Source organism: Paramisgurnus dabryanus, chromosome 22 (genome assembly GCF_030506205.2).
Source record: "Paramisgurnus dabryanus chromosome 22, PD_genome_1.1, whole genome shotgun sequence".
In the NCBI taxonomy this organism is placed as follows: Eukaryota; Metazoa; Chordata; class Actinopteri; order Cypriniformes; family Cobitidae; genus Paramisgurnus; species Paramisgurnus dabryanus.
Genome location: NC_133358.1, coordinates 12,015,228 through 12,038,610, shown reverse-complemented (window position 1 = coordinate 12,038,610; position 23,383 = coordinate 12,015,228). Strand labels below are relative to the sequence as shown.

Below are 23,383 nucleotides of genomic sequence, written 5' to 3'. Positions count from 1 at the left end.
ATGAGGATGTGTCTGAGCATACTGTAGTCACACAAATACTTGTAAGCGTCTAATTGGCTTGCTTAGTTTGACAGGCCTATTTTAAAATAGTTTGAACTGGTGCACACGGCAGACATACCCATAAAGACGTATTAAAGAGTAAAATCATAAAACTTACACTTGACACAATTGCTCTGTTTTACGACCTACTACATTGCTGTTTACTACCTACATGGGCAGTAGCTTTATCAAAAAAACAACCCAGCATATTGCTAACAATGCAATACTTAAACAGCACACACAAAAATTGGGTAAACGTCCCCACCAAGATTTTTTTGACATAATTTATTGCATTGCTTTCCCCTTTAAAGACATGTAAATGGATTTGGGACACAGCAATTGTGTCCACGGCACCAGGCAAGTCTTCCTCTACTTAACTGTTGCGTGTTGAGGGAGACATTAGCGATAGCTCACCTGATGGCCAATCGATCAGAGTCTTCTCAACTCTAATTCAATCTATCACAGGACCAAGTGCGATCAACCAGCTGTTCAAACACTCAAAGCCCTTCCCAGAATGCCTCATTCTCTCACCATCTCCATTTGCCACCCTCTGTTTATTAAATCCTCTGTTCCCTCTTTTCATTTCTTAAGGAAAATCTCTACCACAAATGTTGACATCATTCCTTTAAGGAATCAAGAAAAACAGTCAGACTACTGTGGTGGCTTTGGAGTTGCGCTGTTTGGTCTCTTTTTACAGAGCTCGCAAATTCAGTCTTTTAAGACGGAAGATTAGCATACCACACTGGGCACATAATGGAGTCAGAGAATCACAAGCCCTTCAGAACACACGAGCGTGGCATTCCCATCTGGAGCTGGAGCGTGAATTGGTGTAATGGATGCATACGGTGACATGGCTACAATGCAAGGAGATGTTTACAGGACTCCCTGCCAAGGAGCTCTGGAAACAGACCCAGTTACGGATTACTTTCATGTTAGGCTTAAAAAAGGATTTTAGGATTATTTTACCTGAGCTCCTACCAAGACTTCCGAATAGTATGTACACAGACATTTATGCATTTGGCAGATGCTTAAATCCAAAGCAATTTACTGATAAAAATGTATACTGTAGTTGAATGCACGCTATGTCAGTGTGTACCCACAACCTTTTCCAATGCTTTACCATCTGAGCTACAGGAACATAGTTTTATTGTTATATACAAAAATATATAGGTAAAAGAATAAACAGCACTATGGTGCATTATTGGTGATTAACTCTTTCCCTGCCATTGACGAGTTCACGTAAGTTGAGTTAACTCGTCCACTTGAGTTATAACTCGTCAATTATGAGAAAACGCCTCCCCGCCAATGACGACTTTTTCCGGCAATCCGTATTTCCGCTATTATTCACAATGTGGCGATGTGACCCATCTAATAAAACCCAGAAGTATTCCCTTAGGGCAAACAGTTCAAACTCCATGTATGTTTTGAGGATTGCTCTGAATCTGATCTCTATCAAAAGTCCTTCAAAAAAAATGCAATTGTCTCAGATTTTTGCTTAAAATTTTGTATTTTTGAAGAAACCTACCCATATTTGAGAGGTTATAAAAACTCTGATATATTGTATGTTTATATACTTAACATTTTCTGTAAGGCATTAAACTTTTGTGAAAATCATAAAAAATGCTAGCGCTGGCTGCAACTTTTTAAAGGGGACAGAGAATGAAAAACCATTTTTACCTCGTCTTTGTTGAATAATGGTAGTCTACTCGCATTCACGAACATACAAAAAGTGCTAGACATGCTAAACATCTCAGTCTCATAGAAATTCCTCTTTTAGAAACGTCCCAATTTGAAAAACTGATGCTTATGACATCACAGGCATCTCACTGCCCCTTCACTTTAAAATAATTGGCTAAATTTTTTGAGTGGCAGCAAAGTCAGCCAATCAGTAATGAGATTGCAAGTTAACTCAGTAGGGGGAGCCAAATAGGTGCCAAACCGCTTGTTTAAAATCCCCCACCCTAATAGAGCTATCTGAGAGAGGTTTTTATGAAGCTTCTAAGGCATTACAGACCCAAACAAAAAAAAATTTGTCTACATGTCACATCACAGAACAAGGATAAATACCCCGTTCAATCATTCTATGTCACCTTTAAAAAAAAAAATGCTGGTGTGGAAAGAGTTAACAAATGCATAAATGAATGAATAAAAACATTAATAATCATTTTCAATAATTTTTTTTAAGACCAAAGAGAAGCAACCAAATCACCTTCTGTTTCGGGCCATCCTTAATAGTGATCCAGTCCTCCCCGTTTGAACTCACATCCACCTTATAGGACTTCACATAGTACTTCTTCTTGGTCTCTTGTGAGATGGCTCCCTGCGTGCCGATTGCGGAGACGAAGCGCAGGAACCCGAGATCAACCTGCGAAGGAAGAAAACCATACTTAAAAATTACTCAGAACCAGGGGAGTATCACTTTAAAAGCGGCTTATCAGGTATCACACACTGAGCCAAAGAGACCGCAGGTGAGTATTAGAATAAAAGATTAATTTTAATGAATCTCAATTTAATAAAGCACAGTCCATGTGACGATTTAATTTCCTGAACGGGAGACAAGAGATTATTAGATGAAGAAGAATATCCAACTTCACAGGCCCCGTGTTAGGGATAAAAAAGTCATATGAAAGGACACAGAATTTCATACGTGTGCTGTATTGAAAAATGAATGCCTCATAAAAAAATCATGAGTTGTGATGTCATTCCCGTGAGGCTTGTGAGAGAATGGTTAAGGGTTACTGGAAGAGAATACAATGAGAATGGCTAGTTTGATCTGGCCACATACAAGACTGTCAGTGATTCATGTTAGTGTTTAAAAGTGTTTATAGGAAATAACAATGATAAACCTTTTTTAATACTTCACTTGAGATCTCAAACACTTCTCATGCCTTTTTAATTCCTAGATGTGCAATTCATAGTTGGCCTATTGGAAACCATATTATCATCATGACGTGCTGTACAGTACCTTCTTTGTCTTCGCCTATCTCACATTATTCATTCCCTGGACATAGACTAAAGACTTGAATGTTGCTGATTTGGCATGTGCACATTTGCTTTCCAGACTCTTATATTAAACACAGACAAGAGTCAACAATTAAATACAGCAGAATATTAGAAGCATGGGAAGAAATGACTCCAAGAAAGAAAAGAGTAATAAAAGGGAGTTAGAAACAGATGAACAGACGCAAATAAACAATTGCAGAGGGCCAGACTGAGTTGCAGGGTTAGTGCAGGAAAGCCAACAGTGTTGCCCCACAGCGTGGGGTTACTAAAAGGTAAAATAGCATGAAGATAAAGATAAGATAATGCATTAAATTAGAGCTGCAACGATTAATCGTGCAAATTTGCGTTTTCTCAATGAATGAATTTGAATTACAGTGAAATCCCGGCAGATCCCAAAGCAAGGGGGTGCTCTTGTGCAGAAACTCCCTTTGTGCCACAGACAGAAGTAGCATTACAAACGCTATTCCAGGAAATGTCTACAGGAATATTTATATTGCTGTTCTTCAAATTGTTTCAGGTATTTTCATGATAATAAAGAATATATTTAAGAGTTTGTTTAATGAGTGTTGCTTTTTTAAATGCATGTTATACCCGACCCTGACTTATAATGATTTTAGATTGATAAGGACTTCTTACTGACCAATTGCCATTGTACACGCACAAGCTGTGCATGAAACACAGAATTGATTCTGAATCGATTTCAGAGCCATTTTTAATTGTTGCAGCCGTACATTAAATCATCACTAACTAGCATTGGTTAATAAAGAAGAGCAGAACAAACCAATTATATAAGATGAGAAGTTAGTTTTCTAACTGTGGACCATCTGCGTGATAATTCACCGTCCAATATTACCAATATTAAAATGAGGCCGTCAGATCGAGTCTTAGCACTGATTCTCTGGACATGCTAAAATATACATGGCAAAAGATGAGAGCTGCGGAGCAGCCAAACATCTGAGATCATAAAACCTGGAAGAGACAGACTGGATCAGTTTCACTCACATCAGCTGATCACAGATCAGGACAAATGAGTGCCTCATGAGTTATTAATGACTTTCTGCTTCAAACAGAGAAAGAGGAAAATAGGGCAAGTGAAAGTAAGCTAGGAAAATTTACATATTTTACCTCTTGTGAGATGTATTGTATGAACAAGACGTGTACAATAAATACAAAATGTTGCTTCTTTAACTTTAAAATCAATCCAGTAGGTATTAGGCTAAATGAATACAGTGAAAACAAGAGATTAAGGGAAAGCCCCCGTTCCTCATGGGAACTCCCTGACTGACAGACTCCATATTCTTGCTCTTTCCAAAAGCCTATCACACTTCCTTATAAGGAAATGAGTCAGTTTAACCAGACTGTGGGTATTTCATCTGAAATATTATGACCACCCGAACAAAAACAATGAGCTATTCTATCATTTTTAGAAACCACATTAGGCATTTGAGAAAGAACAGGCCGACTTAAGACTGAGTAGTTGTACAATATAAGTCACTGGTGTGACTTTGCAGGTTTAAAACAATCAGTCTGGCCTTGAAAGCAGCCATGAGAAAGTCAAAATGGGAATCTATGAAACAAAGTGTTCTTAGAGCACGCTGACTCTGCAAACTGTGCCCGTTTCTTTTTTACTCGGTTCCTTATTTATACCTATTTTTGATGTCTGGGGAATCGGGACTGATGCCACTCGAAAGACAAATACATCAACACCCCCTCCAATGACATCACGCATATCTAATAAATGAAATCGTATAAAACACATTGATAATTATGTTAATAATCCAACCTTAGGGTTTTAAAGTTTTATAACTCTGTCATGGGAAAGTTCTGGTACTGCACGTGTTTTCCTCACAGTCCATCTGTGAAATATGGACCTCAGCTTAGATATTTCAGAACTAATTCAATTTAGAAAGAGTGTGTGTTGTTATTACATTACAGTCGTGTGTGTGTTTGTGTGTGTTGGAAGAAACAATTCATGGTTTGCCTTGGGCCTGCATAGAAGAGAAGAAATCTAATCTGCCAAACACTCACTGACGCTTCTCATGCTAATTGTGTTAAAAAAATAAGCGTCAAGCATATACGGTGATTTCCTAAACCTTACAGTACTGTTCATCTTAGCATGGGCTAATAATAGAAACTGATGGCTGTTTTAACAATTGGGAGATAACCATGTTTGAAAAAAGGTTTATTGCTCAGCTCTTTCATGGATCAAGTTTGGATTAAGTTTGTCTTAAAATTTATTGAGAGGCAAAAATAAGTGTTCATGCTAATGTTCATTTTCCCCAAAAAGCCATTGTAAGTTGCGGTTCTTCATTTCTACATTTCCTGAGTGTCCCTCATGTGACTAGATTTTTCTTTGCAATCTGTCGACTTTTCTATTTCATCTTTTATTTTTTAAAGACAGACAACAAAAACCCACAAATTGGTCAATCATTAAAAGCACGGCTACTTTTGGGTATCTACTGTACTGTATGCTCAGGCACCATCTGTTGCGGGTTAGTCGAGAGGAACTAAGACATTGAGCAGACAGATGCGCGACGGCCCAGTCAAAGCAAACACAAATGTGGGCCGGCAGGTTTCACGGGGCAAAGTTCTACTTCATCCATCAAACCGCGGCTTCCTCCCACCAGCCCATCTCACGACACCTGGCTGCTCTGAAAGCTTCTCTAAAATTCCATTAACTACAGGTATAATTAATTCACATTTTCATGAAAATTGCATTACTGCCAGCTGAGAGATCTATAGGCTCCTCCAAGACTTCCCATTCATCACCCAATTTACCTGCCGGAATTTTAGCCTGTGATATTTTTAGCACTTCTAGTGATTTTTATTATTATTATTATTATTATTATTATTATTATTTTAAAAACATTGGGGATGAGTGTTGATCATTTTTCTTTTTTTGTCAGAGATGGAAACTCAAACCACTCACGTGTTGAGGAAGATTTTCAATTTTTTTTTAACTCAGGCTTTTTAACTCATTCGCCGCCAGCCATTTTTTGAAAAGTTGCCAGCCAGCATTTTTTTGTGATTTTCACAAAAGTTTCGCAAAATGCTTTACAGGAAACATTTCTTCTAAACATATATAAACATAAAAATATATAAATTGAAAGAACAGACCTTCTTCTTTCAAACAAACAATAAACAAACAAACAAAATGAAAAAAACAAAAAAAACATTTCATCCTATTCGTGTATTTTTTTTCTCTGCTTATATGGGTATTTGTCTTTAAAAACAACTTTTTAGCAAAAAGATACAATAATTGCATTTTTGTAAAGGAATTTTTTTAGAGATCAGATTCAGAACGATTATCGAAACATACACAGAGTTTAAAATGAGTAATTAACGTTTTGGCTTCAGTTTTTTCATAAACTGGGTAAGTGTCATCTAGTGGATAATCACGGTATTGTTTTGCGGTAATCGCGGTAATTCTTCAGAGACACGTTTTTTTATGCAAATGTATTCTCTTAATTGACGAAAAAACTCATCAATGGCGGGGAAAGAGTTAAGTGGGACAAAATAAATTCTTTAAAGTCATAATGAAACGTAAAAAGCGATTGTATTATTTTCCCAGACGTGACGTATATCCGAGTAAAATGACTTCTGACATGAAAAAAAGGTAGAATTTGTTCATCGAGGATTGATTGGATTGTTGGAAGTTGGGTCATGTTGCTATTTGCTGCGATCTTTTCCCAGGCCCCGCCCTCGCAAGACTTTAATATCATTTTAACATTCGCCGTTAAATCAAAATTTACATTCATGTAGCATAATTGGTACTGTAGAGCATTGCATTAGCAGTGCAAACGTTGTTAGTTTGATCTACAAGTAAAATTTGACAAACATACATTGACACAAGTCGTTTAGATGAAGGAATCTACCAAATGTATAAATGTAATGTATGTCAGTGGACTTCTTAATATCAAATAACATAACTTTATAAAAATGTATTAATAATCAGCTTGATCTCACAGAAATTTCTATTTTACAAGGTGTCTGTTGTAAATTCATAAAGGAAAAGCGTACAAAATCCTACAATATTTGGAAAGAAAGCAACAGTGGCAGCTGATGACTTCTTTTTTCGGCGCGTCAAGGGCACCTGTGTGCATCACGTGTGTTGTCAAAAAAGTGCCTGCTACAGACGTGTCTAAAGGGTTTATGATAAAAGAGATGCTCGCGTTTGCCAGATACTCCCATAATCTTATGCGTAATCAGAGTTTACTGTTAAGGGAGTGTCTTGCATGTAATTTGTGAATGTGAGCGTCTCTTTGATCATAAACAGTTTTGACGTGTGTGCAGCAGGCACTTATTTTGACAAAACACGTGATGCACATGGTTCAAATGACGCAACAAACACATATTTTGAAAACATGAGCAACACACAACTATCCGAACACTTATTTTGAATTTGCGTCCCTCGGAAGAGCAGTCACGAGCCGCCACTGGAAAGCAATAATGAAGCCCCACCCCTAAATCATAACTTTACAAGTGCAAAAGCAGATTGTATTTAAACATATAATCTTACGAATTAACTACCTTGTAAAATAGTTAAAACTGTCATGAGATTGTGTGTAACGTAGGCAGTGAAGATGGTTTACATCAATGTAAGAATGTACCTAGCGCAGGTGCGCTGCTGGCAGGGTGGCCTAGCTTGACACCAGCTCTGCAGGCTTTGTCAGTAGAGACTCTCATGTTAATTACATTCCCACTGTCTAATTACTCATCAGCTGGCAGGAGAACAGCGTATTCTCAAAATAGCAACGCCTTATTTCTTAATTGAAGAAAAATGAAGTAAAACAATAGAGAGGGGACGTGGCAGCGTCTAGATGACCATCGCTAATAGAAAACACATGGAGATGACATGCGAAAGAAAACAGGAAAGCGCTCTGTTACAGAGAGCGACATTTCACTCCCAAGTTCTCCCGTTCTCGCTATTTCCCCTTTCCCTTCAACCTTCATAGATAAAACCAAATGTGTCTAAAGTGCCTGAGAGAAATGTTTTCTCAGAGGAAGTCTGTAATTAGTGCCTGCTTGATGGCAATGGAATTCCGACCTGTTTTTGTAGTGAAATAGGTCGGCGACTGAAGGCATTGGCACGGCGGGTAAAAATAAGAGGGTGGGGTGGTGGCTCAATCATTGTTTTCATCTACAGACCTTGCACATTCCCGTTTCACCTCCATCAATCAACTTGATGGCTTTTATGTTAAACTGGCTGACACAGAACCTGGCTGGCACTCCATAGTCGCGGATTTATAAACATCGACCTTATTGTTCTGGACGCTCTGCCCTCTTGTCGGAGGTTCTTTAATGAACAAGATAAAGGCAAACATCATCTCCTGCCACGCTAAAGAAGTCAGGCACTCACGTCTATGTGAATCAACCCCTGATCAAACCATTTAGCTGAACAGCAGGATAGACGTATGCAGCAGGTGCCTAAATGAACTGCTGTGTATTCAAAGCACCAATGCATAAATGCAAATGGTCGACGTGTTTTGGTAGACCAGTGGATGAGAGTGATTGTTAGGCTGCGATTAATGAAACAAAACATGATCTCTAATGAGCGACTCCTATTCAACCTATTCAACCTGCTAGACGGGAGAGACTTTTTTAAGTATTGACGGTTGACTATTTCTTAGATCATAATGCATAATTCATAAAAGCTCTCTGATCATCGGCTGCTGTTCGAGTGGATGAGCTCGCATTTATTGCATCACTTGCAGTATGTTGCGTTAACATTGAAATATCCCTTCTTTGTTACGCCAGGCTCTCCATGAGACAGAAAATGAGTCTTCCATAAGATCCCTCACAGCATTGGTTACGGTTTCTATAAATCGGAAGTCTGCATATGTTAGATTCAAAATCTGTTGTACAGATGGAAATATCCCCTAGCGTCACGCTTTAACAATGGTCTTCCGATTGAAACCAGGCCATATCCATAAACACAGTGTACTGGAAGTCTTCATGGCCAGAAGCTCACTTTCTTCCATCATATGTTTAAATAGCCCCTGAAGGAAGCCAGCATGGTACAAATAGACAAAGACAGGCATATTACAGTAGACATTGCAGCTTATTAGCTCAGCTCAAGATTTCCTGACCCCAGATTAATTATAAAAAGTGCCAAGCTGGGAGCATAAGTGCCTGATTTTAATTTTAAGAAGGATTAGGATGCATGGCATATGCTATCTTTTTTACACCTTATGGGTGAAAAACCTACACTGACTTTTACAATTTTGCAGATGCTTTTATCCAGAGCGACTTACAGTGCATTACAAGATATGAGGAGAACAGATGCAAAAGTTGCTAAACGCCAACTCTGTCAAAAATGAGATATTAACTGAACGCTCTCGGCATGTATAAGATGTTCATTAAATACCTTCACTTTAAATCTGCTTAATTCCGACCTCAGGCCATTCAGAAATATCGCTTCATGGGCAGAATCCACTAAACGTTCAGCAAAATCCTCTAAGTGCACAAAAATTCATTGTATGAATGATGCTACACAAAACGGCTGTGGATCACATTCAAACTTGTGACATTTGTAAGTACTTGGACTTGAATACAACCTGAAGGTGGCAGCCACATGGATCGCAGCGCCCCCTGATATGTGGTTCAGATTCTTCAGTTTACATGCTTTCATGCACTTAGAGGGTTTTGCCGTGAAATAGTCAAATTTGTTAAATACCAATGAAATTACTAAAGTGGCATTTGTGAAAATACGCATTTCAATCATTGACTAATAACCTTGACTACTAAACTGCCTCATAAAATGCTTATTTACAAGCAAACATGTTGGACACACTTAGAGGGTTTTGCATCTGAATGTCTAGGCTTTCCTCATTTTGCCCATGTGGTTAATGTCCTCAGCCACTATGTTGACTTCAGAAATAAGTTTACAAGTTTTACAAGTTTAATACGTTTTCAAGTATAAGCTTACAACTAGGATTAGCTGCTTCTAGACCATTGTTTTTCCTCTGGTTTTAGGGTTCAGTTATGGTTAGGGTTGGGGTTTCGGGTGGGTTTAGGTTTTATTTACAAAAATGTTGCCCTTGGGTTAGCATAATATGTTGCCCTGAGGACATCTCTCACTTGGCAAAATCAGGGCAAGCAAACTTCTTTTATACTTTTTACATTTATACTATACTATGTGTTTACTGGAAATCGAACCCAGTCTTTGCTCCACTAACTGAGCTACAGCCACTACAAAAACTACAGCCTCCTACAAGAAACAGTGATATTTAACCGGGAAAACCTTCCATGAATAATATAAGTGTCTGCTGTAAATGACACGAGAGTGTAAATGTAATAAATAATGAACTGATAATATGCGTTGGAGGACGCTGGACCGAGTGCCAAAACGTGCGTGCCAAGTGGACTGTGCCATTAGATGGAGAAAGACCATTGTGGAGGCTCGTGTTGCTTAATGAAAGCAAAATGAAGAATTCCACTCTTTTAATAACGCTTGTTATAATTAAACTCCTCCACAAGTGCTGGGCACACGAGAGAGAGGGAGAAAAAAGAAAGCAGGACGTCTCCAAATTATAAATCATTCATCCTCGGTAGGGATCCGCCTTTGTTCCCTTGGAAACAGATGTGCGAGGTTCAACTTTGACATCTGATTGGCGGAAAGGGATTCACGGGGCATGGCCCAGGAGGGCTGAAACAGAATATGTTTGATTTGCTGAAATTTTGCCAACTAAAAGTACCCTTCCTCTAATCAATACTCTTTAGAGAATTCAAAGCGGTTGCGAAATTGTGCTCTCTTCTCCTCAATACTGCACGGTGGGAGGCAAGTCATTTAGAGTTTCATTAATATAAAATGACTAAACAAGTTCAGTAAGCCAAGAGGGTGAACATTTGCAAAGTCTACTTAATTATCCTGAATAAAAAATGAAGTGGCAAGTGTGAAATGATGTGGAACCGATTGGTTTGGGTGCTAGAAGTGAAATATTACTCAGTTTCTCTTCAGGCCTCCAGTAAAAAAACTCATCTGATGCAAACAGATGCAGAATGTTTCACTACTGATGATTCCTTTGGGGTTTGATATGAGCTGAAACGGTTAGCATATAATAAATTTGTCATTAGACTATGGTCTTTCATTTGAAGTGATGATGTGCAAAATGAGCGGAGACCAATCATTGTATGGTTCATTGTACTAAACAATCTTAATCGATACCTCATTGACAAAAACTAGTAATAATCTTACTAAGCCCATCTAAAGAAATCTGTTAAGACACTATTATTTTAAGATAAACAGATTAAAAGACTAGACTCAAAATGCTTATCTAGTTAAAATCACATTTTCTTAAAGGATTAGTCCATTTTCTTAAAAGAAAAATCCAGATAATTTACTCACCACCATGTCATCCAAAATGTTGATGTCTTTCTTTGTTCAGTCGAAAAGAAATTATGTTTTTTAAGGGAAAACATTGCAGGATTTTTCTAATTTTAATGGACTTTAATAGAGCCCAACATTTAATACTTAACTCAACACTTAACAGTTTTTTTCAACGGAGTTTCAAAGGACTATAAATTATCCCAAACGAGGCATAAGGGTCTTATCTAGCAAAACGATTGTCATTTTTGACGATAAAAATAACAAATATACACTTTTAAAGCACAACTTCTCGTCTAAATCCGGTACACCTAACGTAAATGCGTAGTGACATAGGGAGGTCACGCGTTACATATATAAAACGCACATTTGCGGACCATTGTAAACAATAAACTGCCACAAAGACATTAATTAGTATCAGTTGACATACAACTACGTAGGAACGGTCCTCGTTCTCAACACTTGTAAACATTGGGGCGGAGTTTCGCGTTCATCCTCTGTGACCTCTTGACGTCATGACGTATTGCGTGGGGTCACGTTGGCGCATCACGACCGGATTTAAACAAGAAGTTGTGCTTTAAAAGTGTATGTTTGTTATTTTTATTCTAAAAAATGACAATCGTATTGCTAGATAAGACCCTTATGCCTCGTTTGGGATCATTTAGAGTCCTTTGAAACTCCGTTGAAAAAAACTGTTAAGTGTTGAGTTAAGTATTAAATGTTGGGCTCTATTAAAGTCCATTAAAATGAGAAAAATCCTGCAATGTTTTCCTCAAAAAACATAATTTCTTCTCGACTGAACAAAGACAGATATCAACATTTTGGATGACATGGTGGTGAGTAAATTATCTGGATTTTTCTTTTAAGAAAATGGAATATTCCTTTAAGGCTACCGAATTTCTTCCAAATAAAGAAATGTGGCATAAAGTGTTTATAAAGTGCACGCCTATCTCCACAGTGAAACAAACTGTTAAAGGCGGAGTCCATGATGTCTGAAAGCCAATGTTGATATTTGAAATCACCTAAACAAACACGCCCCTACCCCAATAAAATCTGGACCTTCTGTTGATAGACCCGCCCCACACATACGCAACCCGGCATTTGATTTGATTTGATTGGCTATAAGTGTGTTTTGGTAGTCGGCCCGTCTCCTTTTCCAAACCGTTTTTCAAACATCGTGGACTCCGCCTTTAAACATCATGTTTTTTTGGGTTGTTGGTGGTGGGAGGAGCCTTTCGCTAATTTAATTATGCCCTGAATCAGAACACAGAGACACTGTGACAATATTTTCATAGCAATAAAGAAAATCTGCTTAACAGACCTCCCCTAGCAAATACTTGGATGTGGGTCATGTCTGTTATTAGCCTCCTGAGGGGACGGTTTGGTCCAAACTTTCCAGTCAGGCAAAGATGATAAAACAAGTCTGGGTTCTAAGGGTGCCCAGGGGGTTTGGGTCACAGACAAACCCCTGACATGCATAAACGGCCTGTTGAGGTGCTGCAATGTTCGTGTAATCAACACAATGACTGCTAGCCAGACTTTCTCACAGATCTGGGGACTAAAATAGACGTGCACAAATATGTGTGGAGTAGAATGTGCAGAATGGTTCACGCAAATATAAAAAGTCGCTTTTTTATACGTGCCTGTTTACTTTTATGTATGCAAAAGAGAAGCATGAATATTCTGCCATTTCTGTTTGGGATCCAAATCATACAAATTGGGAACGACATGAAGGGGAGTAAATAATGACAGAACAATCCATTAGACTGGAATGAACCGGTTTTGCTGATTTCATGGCTAGCCACAAAGGCGAAAAATGTTGTTGCTGCTGGCCTTTTATAGAAGAAGACAGGCCGGTAGCTGCTGGATCGAGTTTAACTTGGATTCTAGTTGGAGAAAGTTTCAAACTCAGAACTCAAAAGTGTGGGGAGTTTTAGAGTTTCAAACGTTTCGTCTGCGGCTTTGCTGCTTCTCTGTTCTTCAAAAAATACCGCAGCTGTGCCTTTTCTCTGTGAAGGACGAATCCCTCTTACTCATTAATGATAGATCTATATGTGTGCCAGAGCGCGTCAATCTTGCAGTACCTGAATCCATTCCTTGTTCGTGTCCTCAGCGGGGGTCCAACCATTCTCTGGGTTGTTGAGTCTAGAACGTTCCGGAGACCAGCTTGGGTTGTACTGGGACGAAGCCGCAATCTGGTCCGAATGGATTTCACCGGTTTCCATGCCTAGGGGCTCAGTGCAGTCAAAGTCTGAGAAAGAGAGAGAGAAAAAAAGAGAGAGAGAAAAAAATGCCCCATTAAAATGTCATTTTATGATCTAAATATAGAATACATCAGATCATAACCCCAACTAAGGCCTTCCTCTTGGAAATAGGCCACTTAGCAACAAAGTGCCATGAGTTTCCATCTCTTGGCACCAGAATAACACATACACACTCCTCTTTCCCTCTCACTTCTTACAGGAAAAGAACAATTTAATGGAAGCACTGTGGGAAGTGTACCACATTAAGACGAACAGTAAAGCTTTATTCATAAAACATTCAGGTTAAGCTCTTAAGTCCAGCATCAAGAGTCATGAGGTACATAAAAGAAATGCCTTTGGAAGATTTCCTTTGGGCAGTCAAAATGGCATTTTTTCCAGGATCGGCATTTGAGAAATGGAAAGTCAGAGACGCCCACAGCGTGTCTGTGTTTTTAGAGATGAGAAACAAGGGCCGTATGTCACCCCGCCTGCCTTGCCACCCAGGATGGACCTACTCCTGATTGTTTTGTGATGTTATGAGGCAGTGGTCCTGAGGCATGCTGGCCGTGTGTCTGAGACAAGCAGAGTTCACGCTCTGACCCCTGAGGGTCTTCATCCAGACGCTTCGGCACAAAATTTAGGGCTCCGGGACACCACAGGATGGGGACTTTTTTGACACTGAAGTAGAAGACGTGGTAATTTATTTACGAGAGGTCACAGGTACCAAACAAACGCGGACACGCAAACACAACTGTAGCTTTGTTAAGAAAAGACTTGCATGGAAAACAGGGTGAGCCCACGTTCACTAATATTTACAGAGAAAGGTGCAGAGCATGTGGGTCAGATACGCATACACAAACGGCATGGGCCAAATATGCAGGCTTAAACACATGTACCAGATGGAGAATGCATCTGTTTTGAAGAGACATTAGTCACTGTTTATTTATACTAGGACTTTAGATCTGTTTTATACCTACCTATATTCCTACTTTGGAAACTTGGTGCAGCAATGCATGTATCCTATGCAGATTATGCAGTATCCCAGAATGCATTGCATCAATTAAACAATTATCCAAGAAGGTCAATATCAACTTATTTTCACAGAATATTCTTTTTATGTTATTTAGGTGACTTAAAGTAAATGACTAGCTGGGTAATCACTGTTGCAACCTGATCTCACGAATTTCCGTGGCATAGTCACGGAATTTTGTGCTCATTTTTCCGTGGCATTCTCACGGATCTCCGCATTTTTCCGTGGCCCTGCTACAAACTGTCTTTTTCCGTGGCATTCTCACGGATTGGTTACTCAACTGTTTTGTCCTATTTTCTTACCATTTTCGCTTCGGTTTAGGGTTAGATTTACATGAAATGACATCCCTACCCAAACCCAACTCTAACCCCAACGCCAGGCGACAATTGTTTAAAGTTTAGAAAATATAAAAGAATAAATCAGAAAAAATAGTATAAACCAATAGTTAAAGAGACATACTAACGCAAACACCAAATCTAACCCTAAACCGAAGCGAAAATGGTTTGAAAATAGGAAAAAGCAGTTGAGTAACCAATCCGTGAGAATGCCACGGAAAAAGACAGTCCGTAGCAGGGCCACGGAAAAATGCGGAGATCCGTGAGAATGCCACGGAAAAATGAGCACAAAATTCCGTGACTATCCCACGGAACTTTGTGAGATCATGTTGTAATTTTAATAACCAAATGTAACACGGTAACCACCGTTTCTACCAGCATGCCATATAGTTACAACACATAGCATTGTGTCTATTATTTCTCATGTGCATCTTTCTCTTTACTCCTTTAATCTTGTAGCTCCACTACATCTTAACACGCCGTCCACCTGATCACTAATTCTCTTCTGCTCTGTGTTTTATCTCCCAATCTCTCTATTAAGTCATCTGTCCACTCTCCACCCTTTTGTTCTTCAGAACAATGACTGAAAACATCCAGATCTTGAGTCTGTTAACATCTGGCATCTGTCAATGTTCGGTCAAGACCATAAATCTGTGGCTGTTCTCGGAGTCATGCTTGAAAAAATCCTAAGCATAAAGACTTATTGCCAATATCTGATCTCCTTCCTTTCCTGCAGAGAACAATATAGTGGTAAACATGTTGTGCTGTGAGAGAAGTGGCCACTGAATGTAAATTTATGGAGGCGATAAATAATTGATAGACTGCGACTGCTCGGCAAAGCCCCTGCTGAGAACACACTAAAAATATTCTTGAGCGTGAGCCGGCATGAAGGTTGTACACACCTCGTTCTGTAAGATGAAATATAACGTAACTTGTAGCATTAATGTGCAATATACATTCGAAGAATAAGGTCAAAATTATAATAATCCAAATTGAATGAAATATGTCACTCTTTTTCCAATACAAAATCTATGTGATTGAAATTGAGCACGATGGTGGTGTGTAGCCTCATAAAAAATTCAACCAGATAGTTTCGTAGCTGGATTCTGGACTGGGTCTTGACCTACAGTAGTAGACCATCTAAAAGTCACCTAAAGTTTTTCAAGAGTTCAAGCTTAGTACACAATAACCATTGCATTAATGACTTACCATCTGGGACGGTCCTTTCCAATACAGTAAAGTTAGCTGAGAATCCCTCTTTAGCAATAGCGCTATCTGTGTTGATTGTCAAAGCCAAGATTCCAGTGTAGGAAATAATGCGACCCGGTGTATTCTGCCCACAATATCTGCCAACATATGGACCAACTGTAGAAAAAGCAAAGAGAGATGTGATGAGACATACACTTTTGTAATGATTTTACATAATTCTTAGGGATGCACCAAATATTCGGCCAAAATACTTTTATCACCGAAACAATACGGCCGAAATGTTGTGATGACGCAAACAGAAACCGCGACCTGCACGTGCTTGTCTGAAGCAACATGTATGCGGCGTGGATGTATGTAACCGCAAAAAGGCGCTAAAGTACCCACAGAGGCACATGCGGTTGTGTCCGGTCCAGACGTGATCATCACAGTGAGTACGCCCTTCAAAGATCAGAACTCTTGATGAGTGAACTTTAGAGAGAGTCGTGCAAATGTGTCTCATACTGTATAGTCCATTAACATACATGTGGCGAATAAAGCAATGAAAAACAACGTAACGTTTTTATGTTGCGCTGTTTGGGATTCGCCTTCGTTCTCTGTGTGCGCGCGCGTTTAAGTGCCCTCAATAGTGCACACACGAATGAGACGCAAACAAGCGAACGTAAAATCTTTCTGTTATTGACAGGGCACATATAAACAAAATTATCTCCAAAGTATTCTTTTTCTAATAAAAACATTTGTTTATGTCTTAAGTGTATGTATAGATTACAGTCATAAACCAGTCTCTGCTTATTTAAAGAGACAGTAACCTCAATTAACCTACTAAAGTCTAACAAAGAGACAAATAGCTCTAAAAATAATAATATATTTAATTTATACATTAAAGACAGTGTTATGACTCATTTAATTCGATTTCTGTACCTAATGCTAATGTTAGCCCTTATTAATGTACAACTTTGTTCTTTTTTATAAATGTTTGTAATTTCTTTATTTGTTATTAGATTTCCCCCACCCCCTTTTTGCTGATCTGAAAAATAATCCGGTCCGTGCCTCAAAAACTGTAATGTGATCTGAACCGTGAGTTTTGTGATCTGTCCCACACCCCAAGTAAAGTACTACTTAGTACACAGTGATATCCATAAATGCATTTGTACTAATAATTGGCATAATAATTTATTTCGGTGTTTCATTTTTTCGGCCTTGGTTTCCTCATTTTCGGTTTCGGACAAGAATTTTCATTTCGGTGCATCCCTAATAATTCTGTAATTGATTGAATATGAACTTATTCAGCTTTTAAAGGATATTGACGCTCGACCTTCTACTAAAAGACCAGAACATACTTTCTACAACTCGTTATTAATGGAAATGAAACAGGCAGTGACTGTTTGTCTCTGTGACCTTGGGCTACTGTTTTCTGTGGCGGTCATAAATTCCAGCACTTATTGTTCATTCCAGGGCCACTCTGATGTGACTTCCTAAAAGCCACTTTAAAAGAAAAAAGTGTAGGAGTTAGTAGGAACAATAAAGGAGGAACTGAACATAACCGAGGCAGTAAAGGGAGATGTATGCCATACATTCAGCCGAGAAAAGTAAATGTATAGAAGCTGTGTTGAGAAATAAGAAGAAGAAGGTTATTTTCACACTTCGCATAACCTTGGGTTAATGTCTTTTTTAACCCCAGGTTAGGGCCAAGTTTAACCCTTTCACACTTGCGCTTCTAAAAGGATGGTGTCCACTTTAACACAGCAAAACTGCCTTGAAACACTAAGGTTAATGGCAAATTGCAATGTCAAAGGTATACAGTGTGAACCAATAGAGTGTGAGACCGGACAACCAATCACAAGTTGCCTTGAATGGTGACTGATGAGTAATGAACATTGTGCATCTTCTTTTCAATTTGGAAAACATAAGGGCAAGTAAATGATAAAAGACTTTTATTCGAAAGTAGTCCTATAAGAATGAGTCACGAGGGGGAGTAAAGAAAGATATTGAAAGGGAGTGAGAGTGGGCAACATAAATAAAACAATTATGAAGAATGAGAATTTTGCTCTCAAGGTCTCTGAAGATGAGCAATGTGATTGAATCCTCATAAAGAGTCACTGACAAGATGTCCATTACAGTCCAAAAGACAAGAAACAGACCTGCATGTTTGTGTATATAAATGGATATATAAAAAGATCAGCTGTCTTATATTCATGTTATTAATCTCCAGGTTCATTCAAGAGTACATAAATGTATGTGTGCTTGTGTATCGAAAAGGTTCTGGGTGCGGTTAACCATTCGGATTATCTGCATGACTCAACAAGGCTATGAAATTTTAAAGAGCCTCTCCATGAAGCCATCCTGCAAGTCGGAGAAGTGGGCGGCCAGCGGGTGATGGAAGGGTGGGCTGGGGGGGATTTGGCAGTGGATTGAAGTCATAGAAGCCTCTGTCTCATGCCTCGCAGCCTTTCCACACTAATGCACTATTGATTGGTGTGGCTCCACAGGTAATGCAGCTTGTGTCTGAACTGTAGAGACAAGTAACATCAAGGCCCTTGAGCACCAACGCCGCGTTTTGTTGCCAGCCTCTCAGCTCTTTCTCTGGATTCATGCAACATTGGCGGTAGTGAGTTTTTATTGCAGATTTCTTAACAGATGGCTACGGAGTCTCTGACAAAGCAAACAACCTCTGGCCCCGTGTCTGTGTTTTTCCTCAGGCCCAGACAGAATCTGCCCTGGCAGAACTTTGCAGGAACTCCTGCCATTTACAAAGCACCGCACTCTCAGCACAGTTTCACATAGTTCATCGTGTTTCAATCTGTTTTACCAAAGAATGCCACACCCTCAAAATCTGCACAGAAAATTATGAAGTTCATCTTGACCTGCCCACAATCAAAACTTTTTAAACACTTTTTATGAAGACTTCATTCCATATCTCCATATAAAGTGACCTACAAAGTTTGCAGCATCATAACACTGAAAGTAAATTATCCTTTTTCTTGTCTTCTCTACTCTAGCAAGAAACAGAAAAGTCGATAATAAAGTGGAAACAGAATGAGACCTCTGCTCCTCGCAGACTTCCTTCCCGTTTTGAGCTGGAATCTGCCTGTTGGGCTTTTGAATGTGTTTCTGCAGGCCAAATACACACACGAACGCACAAAAAAGTAATTATCTTGCAGACTGTTGTCATAACTACACCCAAAATATTCTTCATTCCAGAGTTCCCCACTCGTACAGGGAAAACCGCAGTGTTGTGTCCAGAAAACAAACATGGAAAAGAAAAACTATTAACTGGATATTATTAAACTACAACTATTTGGAGGATAGAAAGCTTCTGGCAAAATGCTTTAAAAAACAAAACTTATAAAAAGATTCCTCGTTCTTATACAGCAAAGTCACATGTGCATGTGTGATGAGAGTATTTGTGTGAGTCTAAATAAGACATTTGTCCATCCTTAGGAATGTTTGTTTTGCTTTTGAAACCAAGATCTGTTTTGGGGTAAGGCGCCTATTCTCCCCTAGAGATCAAAAACAGTGACTGGCTAGTATGTTAAAGGCCAATTTAACAAGAACCACCCATTGACTTCTGTTTTGACCAGTGTCTTAGGTTTGTTAGTGGTGGTTTTCGTAAGTATTGGTGCTTGCAAGAGTTTTTTTAAGTTTTAATGAAATGAAAGATACCATATAACGTGCTGCTTGTTGAGAAGTGTGTCAGATTACTTGTCAAATGATAAAACATTAATAGCGGGACACAAGCTATATCTAGCTACTGTTGTGTATAATAAAGACTTAGGTGTGAGATGTTTTGACTTGGGCCAGAAGGAAACTACCTAACAATGACCCAACAATCACATAGCAACATTACAACATAGCAATGCCCTGGGAACTGTTATTCTTCAGAAATGTTATTATTTGTATATCCCCGTTTCTGTTGTGAATCATCAAACTTTACTGTTTCTGTGTCTTTGAACTGTAATTATTTAAAACGGAGTGCTCAAACATCATCTGGTCCTTTGTTTCATACATTGATTTTCCTGTTTGGTTCTCCGATGACTCACCTCCGGGGAATCCGTCCCAAATCTCTAGGCGATCGTAGCGGCAAAACACTCCGGCGGGCGGCTGCGTGTCAGGCTCCAGCTCAAAGCTCTCGAACTCCAGAACGATTTCGGACATCTTGGGGGCGAAGATCATGAAGGTGCAGTCCAGGTTGTTGGGGTACTTCTCCGGAAAACCAGGAGACTTGATGACTCCATTGTTGGAGGTAAAGTTCCTAGAACATTCCGGACCTGAAATGGGGAGGAAGGAGAAAGTGAGTTTTTGTTTTGGGATTGTTCACTGAGAGAGAGGGACAAAGGGAATAAACAAGCAATGAAGGAAAAACGGTCTTTGTTTGTGTGCTTGATGAGTGTAAAGTTTATGGGCCGTGGAGGAGGCCAACTCTGCCTGAGATGAGATCTGCTGACTCTTGTGTGTGTGTGTGGGATCAAGATGGAATATCTACAGTATATACGAAAAAGAAATGTAAAAACACATATGCATTTCTACTTATTAAATGTTTCATAGGCACTCTCTGTGATGTATGGTAAGTGCTTAGAATAACACAATGAAACAAGATAAGGTTTTTAGTGACACTCTCTTAACAAATAGTGTGCACACTTTTACATCAGCAAGTCACAACATTTACCCAGAAGTCCCAGGTGGACTGGCTTTCTGTTGATGTAGTGTGTTGTTAAAGTTCACACATACATCACTACTTTGCACTTACATGATGGCCGCCCCACTAAATCTGTTGTGTGATGAATAGACTCAAAGATCTTAGTGTAAATACGCTCTTGTTACAGAGTAATGCGCATTGGATCACCACTGGATCATCAACACTAAAATGTCTACATTACATTACATTACAGTGCCTAATGGGCGGAATCACATCATGGTTATTACAGTGGGTTCAAAAGTTTAAAGATCATGAACCAGTCAAGAGATTACATGACACATAATGATGTCAACATGGCTGAAATCATTATTAGATTAAAAAAAAAAAAATCTGTAAAAGACACCAACGTACTGTAATTATTTGGGAATCATGTTAGGTGCAGAAATTAGGGCTTCATATTGGTTCATGTTCCTCTTTCTTCATTTCTTTTCTATTTCTCTTCTGCACCAAAGTATATGACCAACATGGGAATTTGAGTTTAAAGTGAGTTGACATTTAGTGCAATTCTTGGTTGTTTTATAAACAGCAGGACATGCAGCTTTAAAATGTCCAAAAAGGCTCTAATACCTTTAATACCCTTTATGAATAAGAATCAGGCATTTCCAAACACTACATGCCTCCACTCTAATGCACTGAAACTTGGGAGATCTGCGGGCTCACATGGGGAGAAGCCGGACAAGGTAATTTCAGAAACACTTTATCGGGTTGAAAGCTGTTAGATGAATGATCAGCAATCGCAGTCTCCAATAGCTTTCCAACTTATCAAAAAAGTTTTTAGATTTCTAGAGAATATTTGATGATTGAGCCTAAAACTTTCATCTCAGACATTCAGTTTGTGATAACGGTGCATGGCATAGCACAAGCTGACAGACACGCAGAGTTTTATAGCAAAGATAATCTTTTGAGAGAAATGATAATATCTTTCCACAGGGAAGAAGAAATTGCAGAAAAACTGTTTTTTTTTCCTGCAACATCTTTTACGCTTATGTTTATTGCCATCTTTTCAGTAACACAACTTTCTGAGGCCTGAAACATACTTCAGCAATAATGTGATTTCATGAAATCTAGGCTAAAGTCTCATAATCTAATTATAAGAGTTGGAGCATCAAAGTTTGATTTCACTTATTAATTTAATATTGAGCATATAAAGCTTTTCGACATGACCGATATCAAGGAAAAAATTTCAAAGAATGTCCATTACATTATAAGATGACTTTATGTAGTAAAAAATTACTTTAGCTGTGATTTCACAGATGGGGTCACATACGAAGGATTACAGTATGAAATGTGAAATAAAATAAAGAGTTGTAGTCTTCACTGCTCTTTACTGTAATCCAAGACTGCTGTTTATTGTGATGTGACTGTAAGATTTGTACTGTGTGTGTGTGTATGTATTTGGGATTATGTGTGCCTCATAAGAGTACAGAGTTATGCCACTATTGTTGCTCAAAACCTCCCCAAATTCCCCTGTCACTTGGGTGCTTTCTGTAGTTATTTACGAGTAGTTAAGAAAACCTTTATAAGAGTAAGACTAGTCAAAACTGTGATGAAAAACAGGAGGGACTTTTAAGCTTGTAAACCCAAGCCAAACAAATAAAGCCTTGTCAGATCCTTCCATTAACCCTCTCTCTGTCTCTCTGTCTCTCTCTCTCTCTCTCTCTCTCTTAACCACAAATACTTTCAAGTCATTCTGAACTAAATTTACACTTACACACCAGAATTTATGGAAGAACAGTGAAGTAGTATTGAAACACACGGTTGATTCATAGAGGCTAAGTGTTAATTTCGATGTTAACGATTAGCTTTTGTACGATTTATGTTAATGGACTTTTTGCACAAATGTATATTCACAGGGCTTATCGTTTTAGGGACTAAAGCTTTTGTCCTCTATTGAATTTTCTCAGTTTATTTAACAGGCCAGAGGCAATGGTTGTTAAAAGATTGCTTGCAGGTCCAATCTTAATGAAAACAAACCACCTGAAGTGTTGTAATGTACATTTAAGCTTTGAATACAAAAGAACATGGACACAGTTGGGAATTCGTCAGCTATAAAGTTTTCTTAACATAGTAAAGTTTAGTTTGTATTAGGGTATATTACTGCAAATTGGGCCCGATTCCTGGAACGGGACTTATCCCCAGACTAGAAATGCATGTTTGAGCTGCTATAATTTAAAAACATTTTGCAGTGACATATCTTAACATATATCAGTGCCATTGTTTTGTCTGCAAACCAGTATTGTTTTTTCTAAGGTACGTTCATAAACTACTTAAATTTCTATATTTAACTACGGCTTAGTCCTAAAATAATCCAAACCCAAACGGTCCCACAGTGTTGAAACCTATGCTAACGTTGCTATGCTAAGATGAGGGAATTTACTGAGAGGGAATCCCATGGCACGCGACTAAGTCGGTATAATGCTGAAACAGTAAAAAAAGGTGGTTTAAGGTGTTCTGGGTTTAGTGAACTAATCACTGTTGTTTATATTCCATATATCTTCAGGGAAA

General features: G+C 38.7%; 1 protein-coding gene across 4 annotated transcripts in view; it reads right to left on the bottom strand.

The window, feature by feature from the left end:
* nrp1a (neuropilin 1a) overlaps positions 1-23,383 on the bottom strand; it is a 68,271-nt gene that overhangs the window by 20,177 nt on the left and 24,711 nt on the right. For all 4 annotated transcript variants that reach the window (XM_073813209.1, XM_065294772.2, XM_065294774.2 and 1 more), the window contains exons 4-7: positions 20,223-20,450; positions 16,186-16,341; positions 13,453-13,619; positions 2,249-2,404 (exon numbers count right to left, since the gene is read on the bottom strand). In XM_073813209.1, the coding sequence (XP_073669310.1) occupies positions 2,249-2,404; positions 13,453-13,619; positions 16,186-16,341; positions 20,223-20,450 (707 nt within the window). The remainder of the gene's footprint in view (positions 1-2,248; positions 2,405-13,452; positions 13,620-16,185; positions 16,342-20,222; positions 20,451-23,383) is intronic.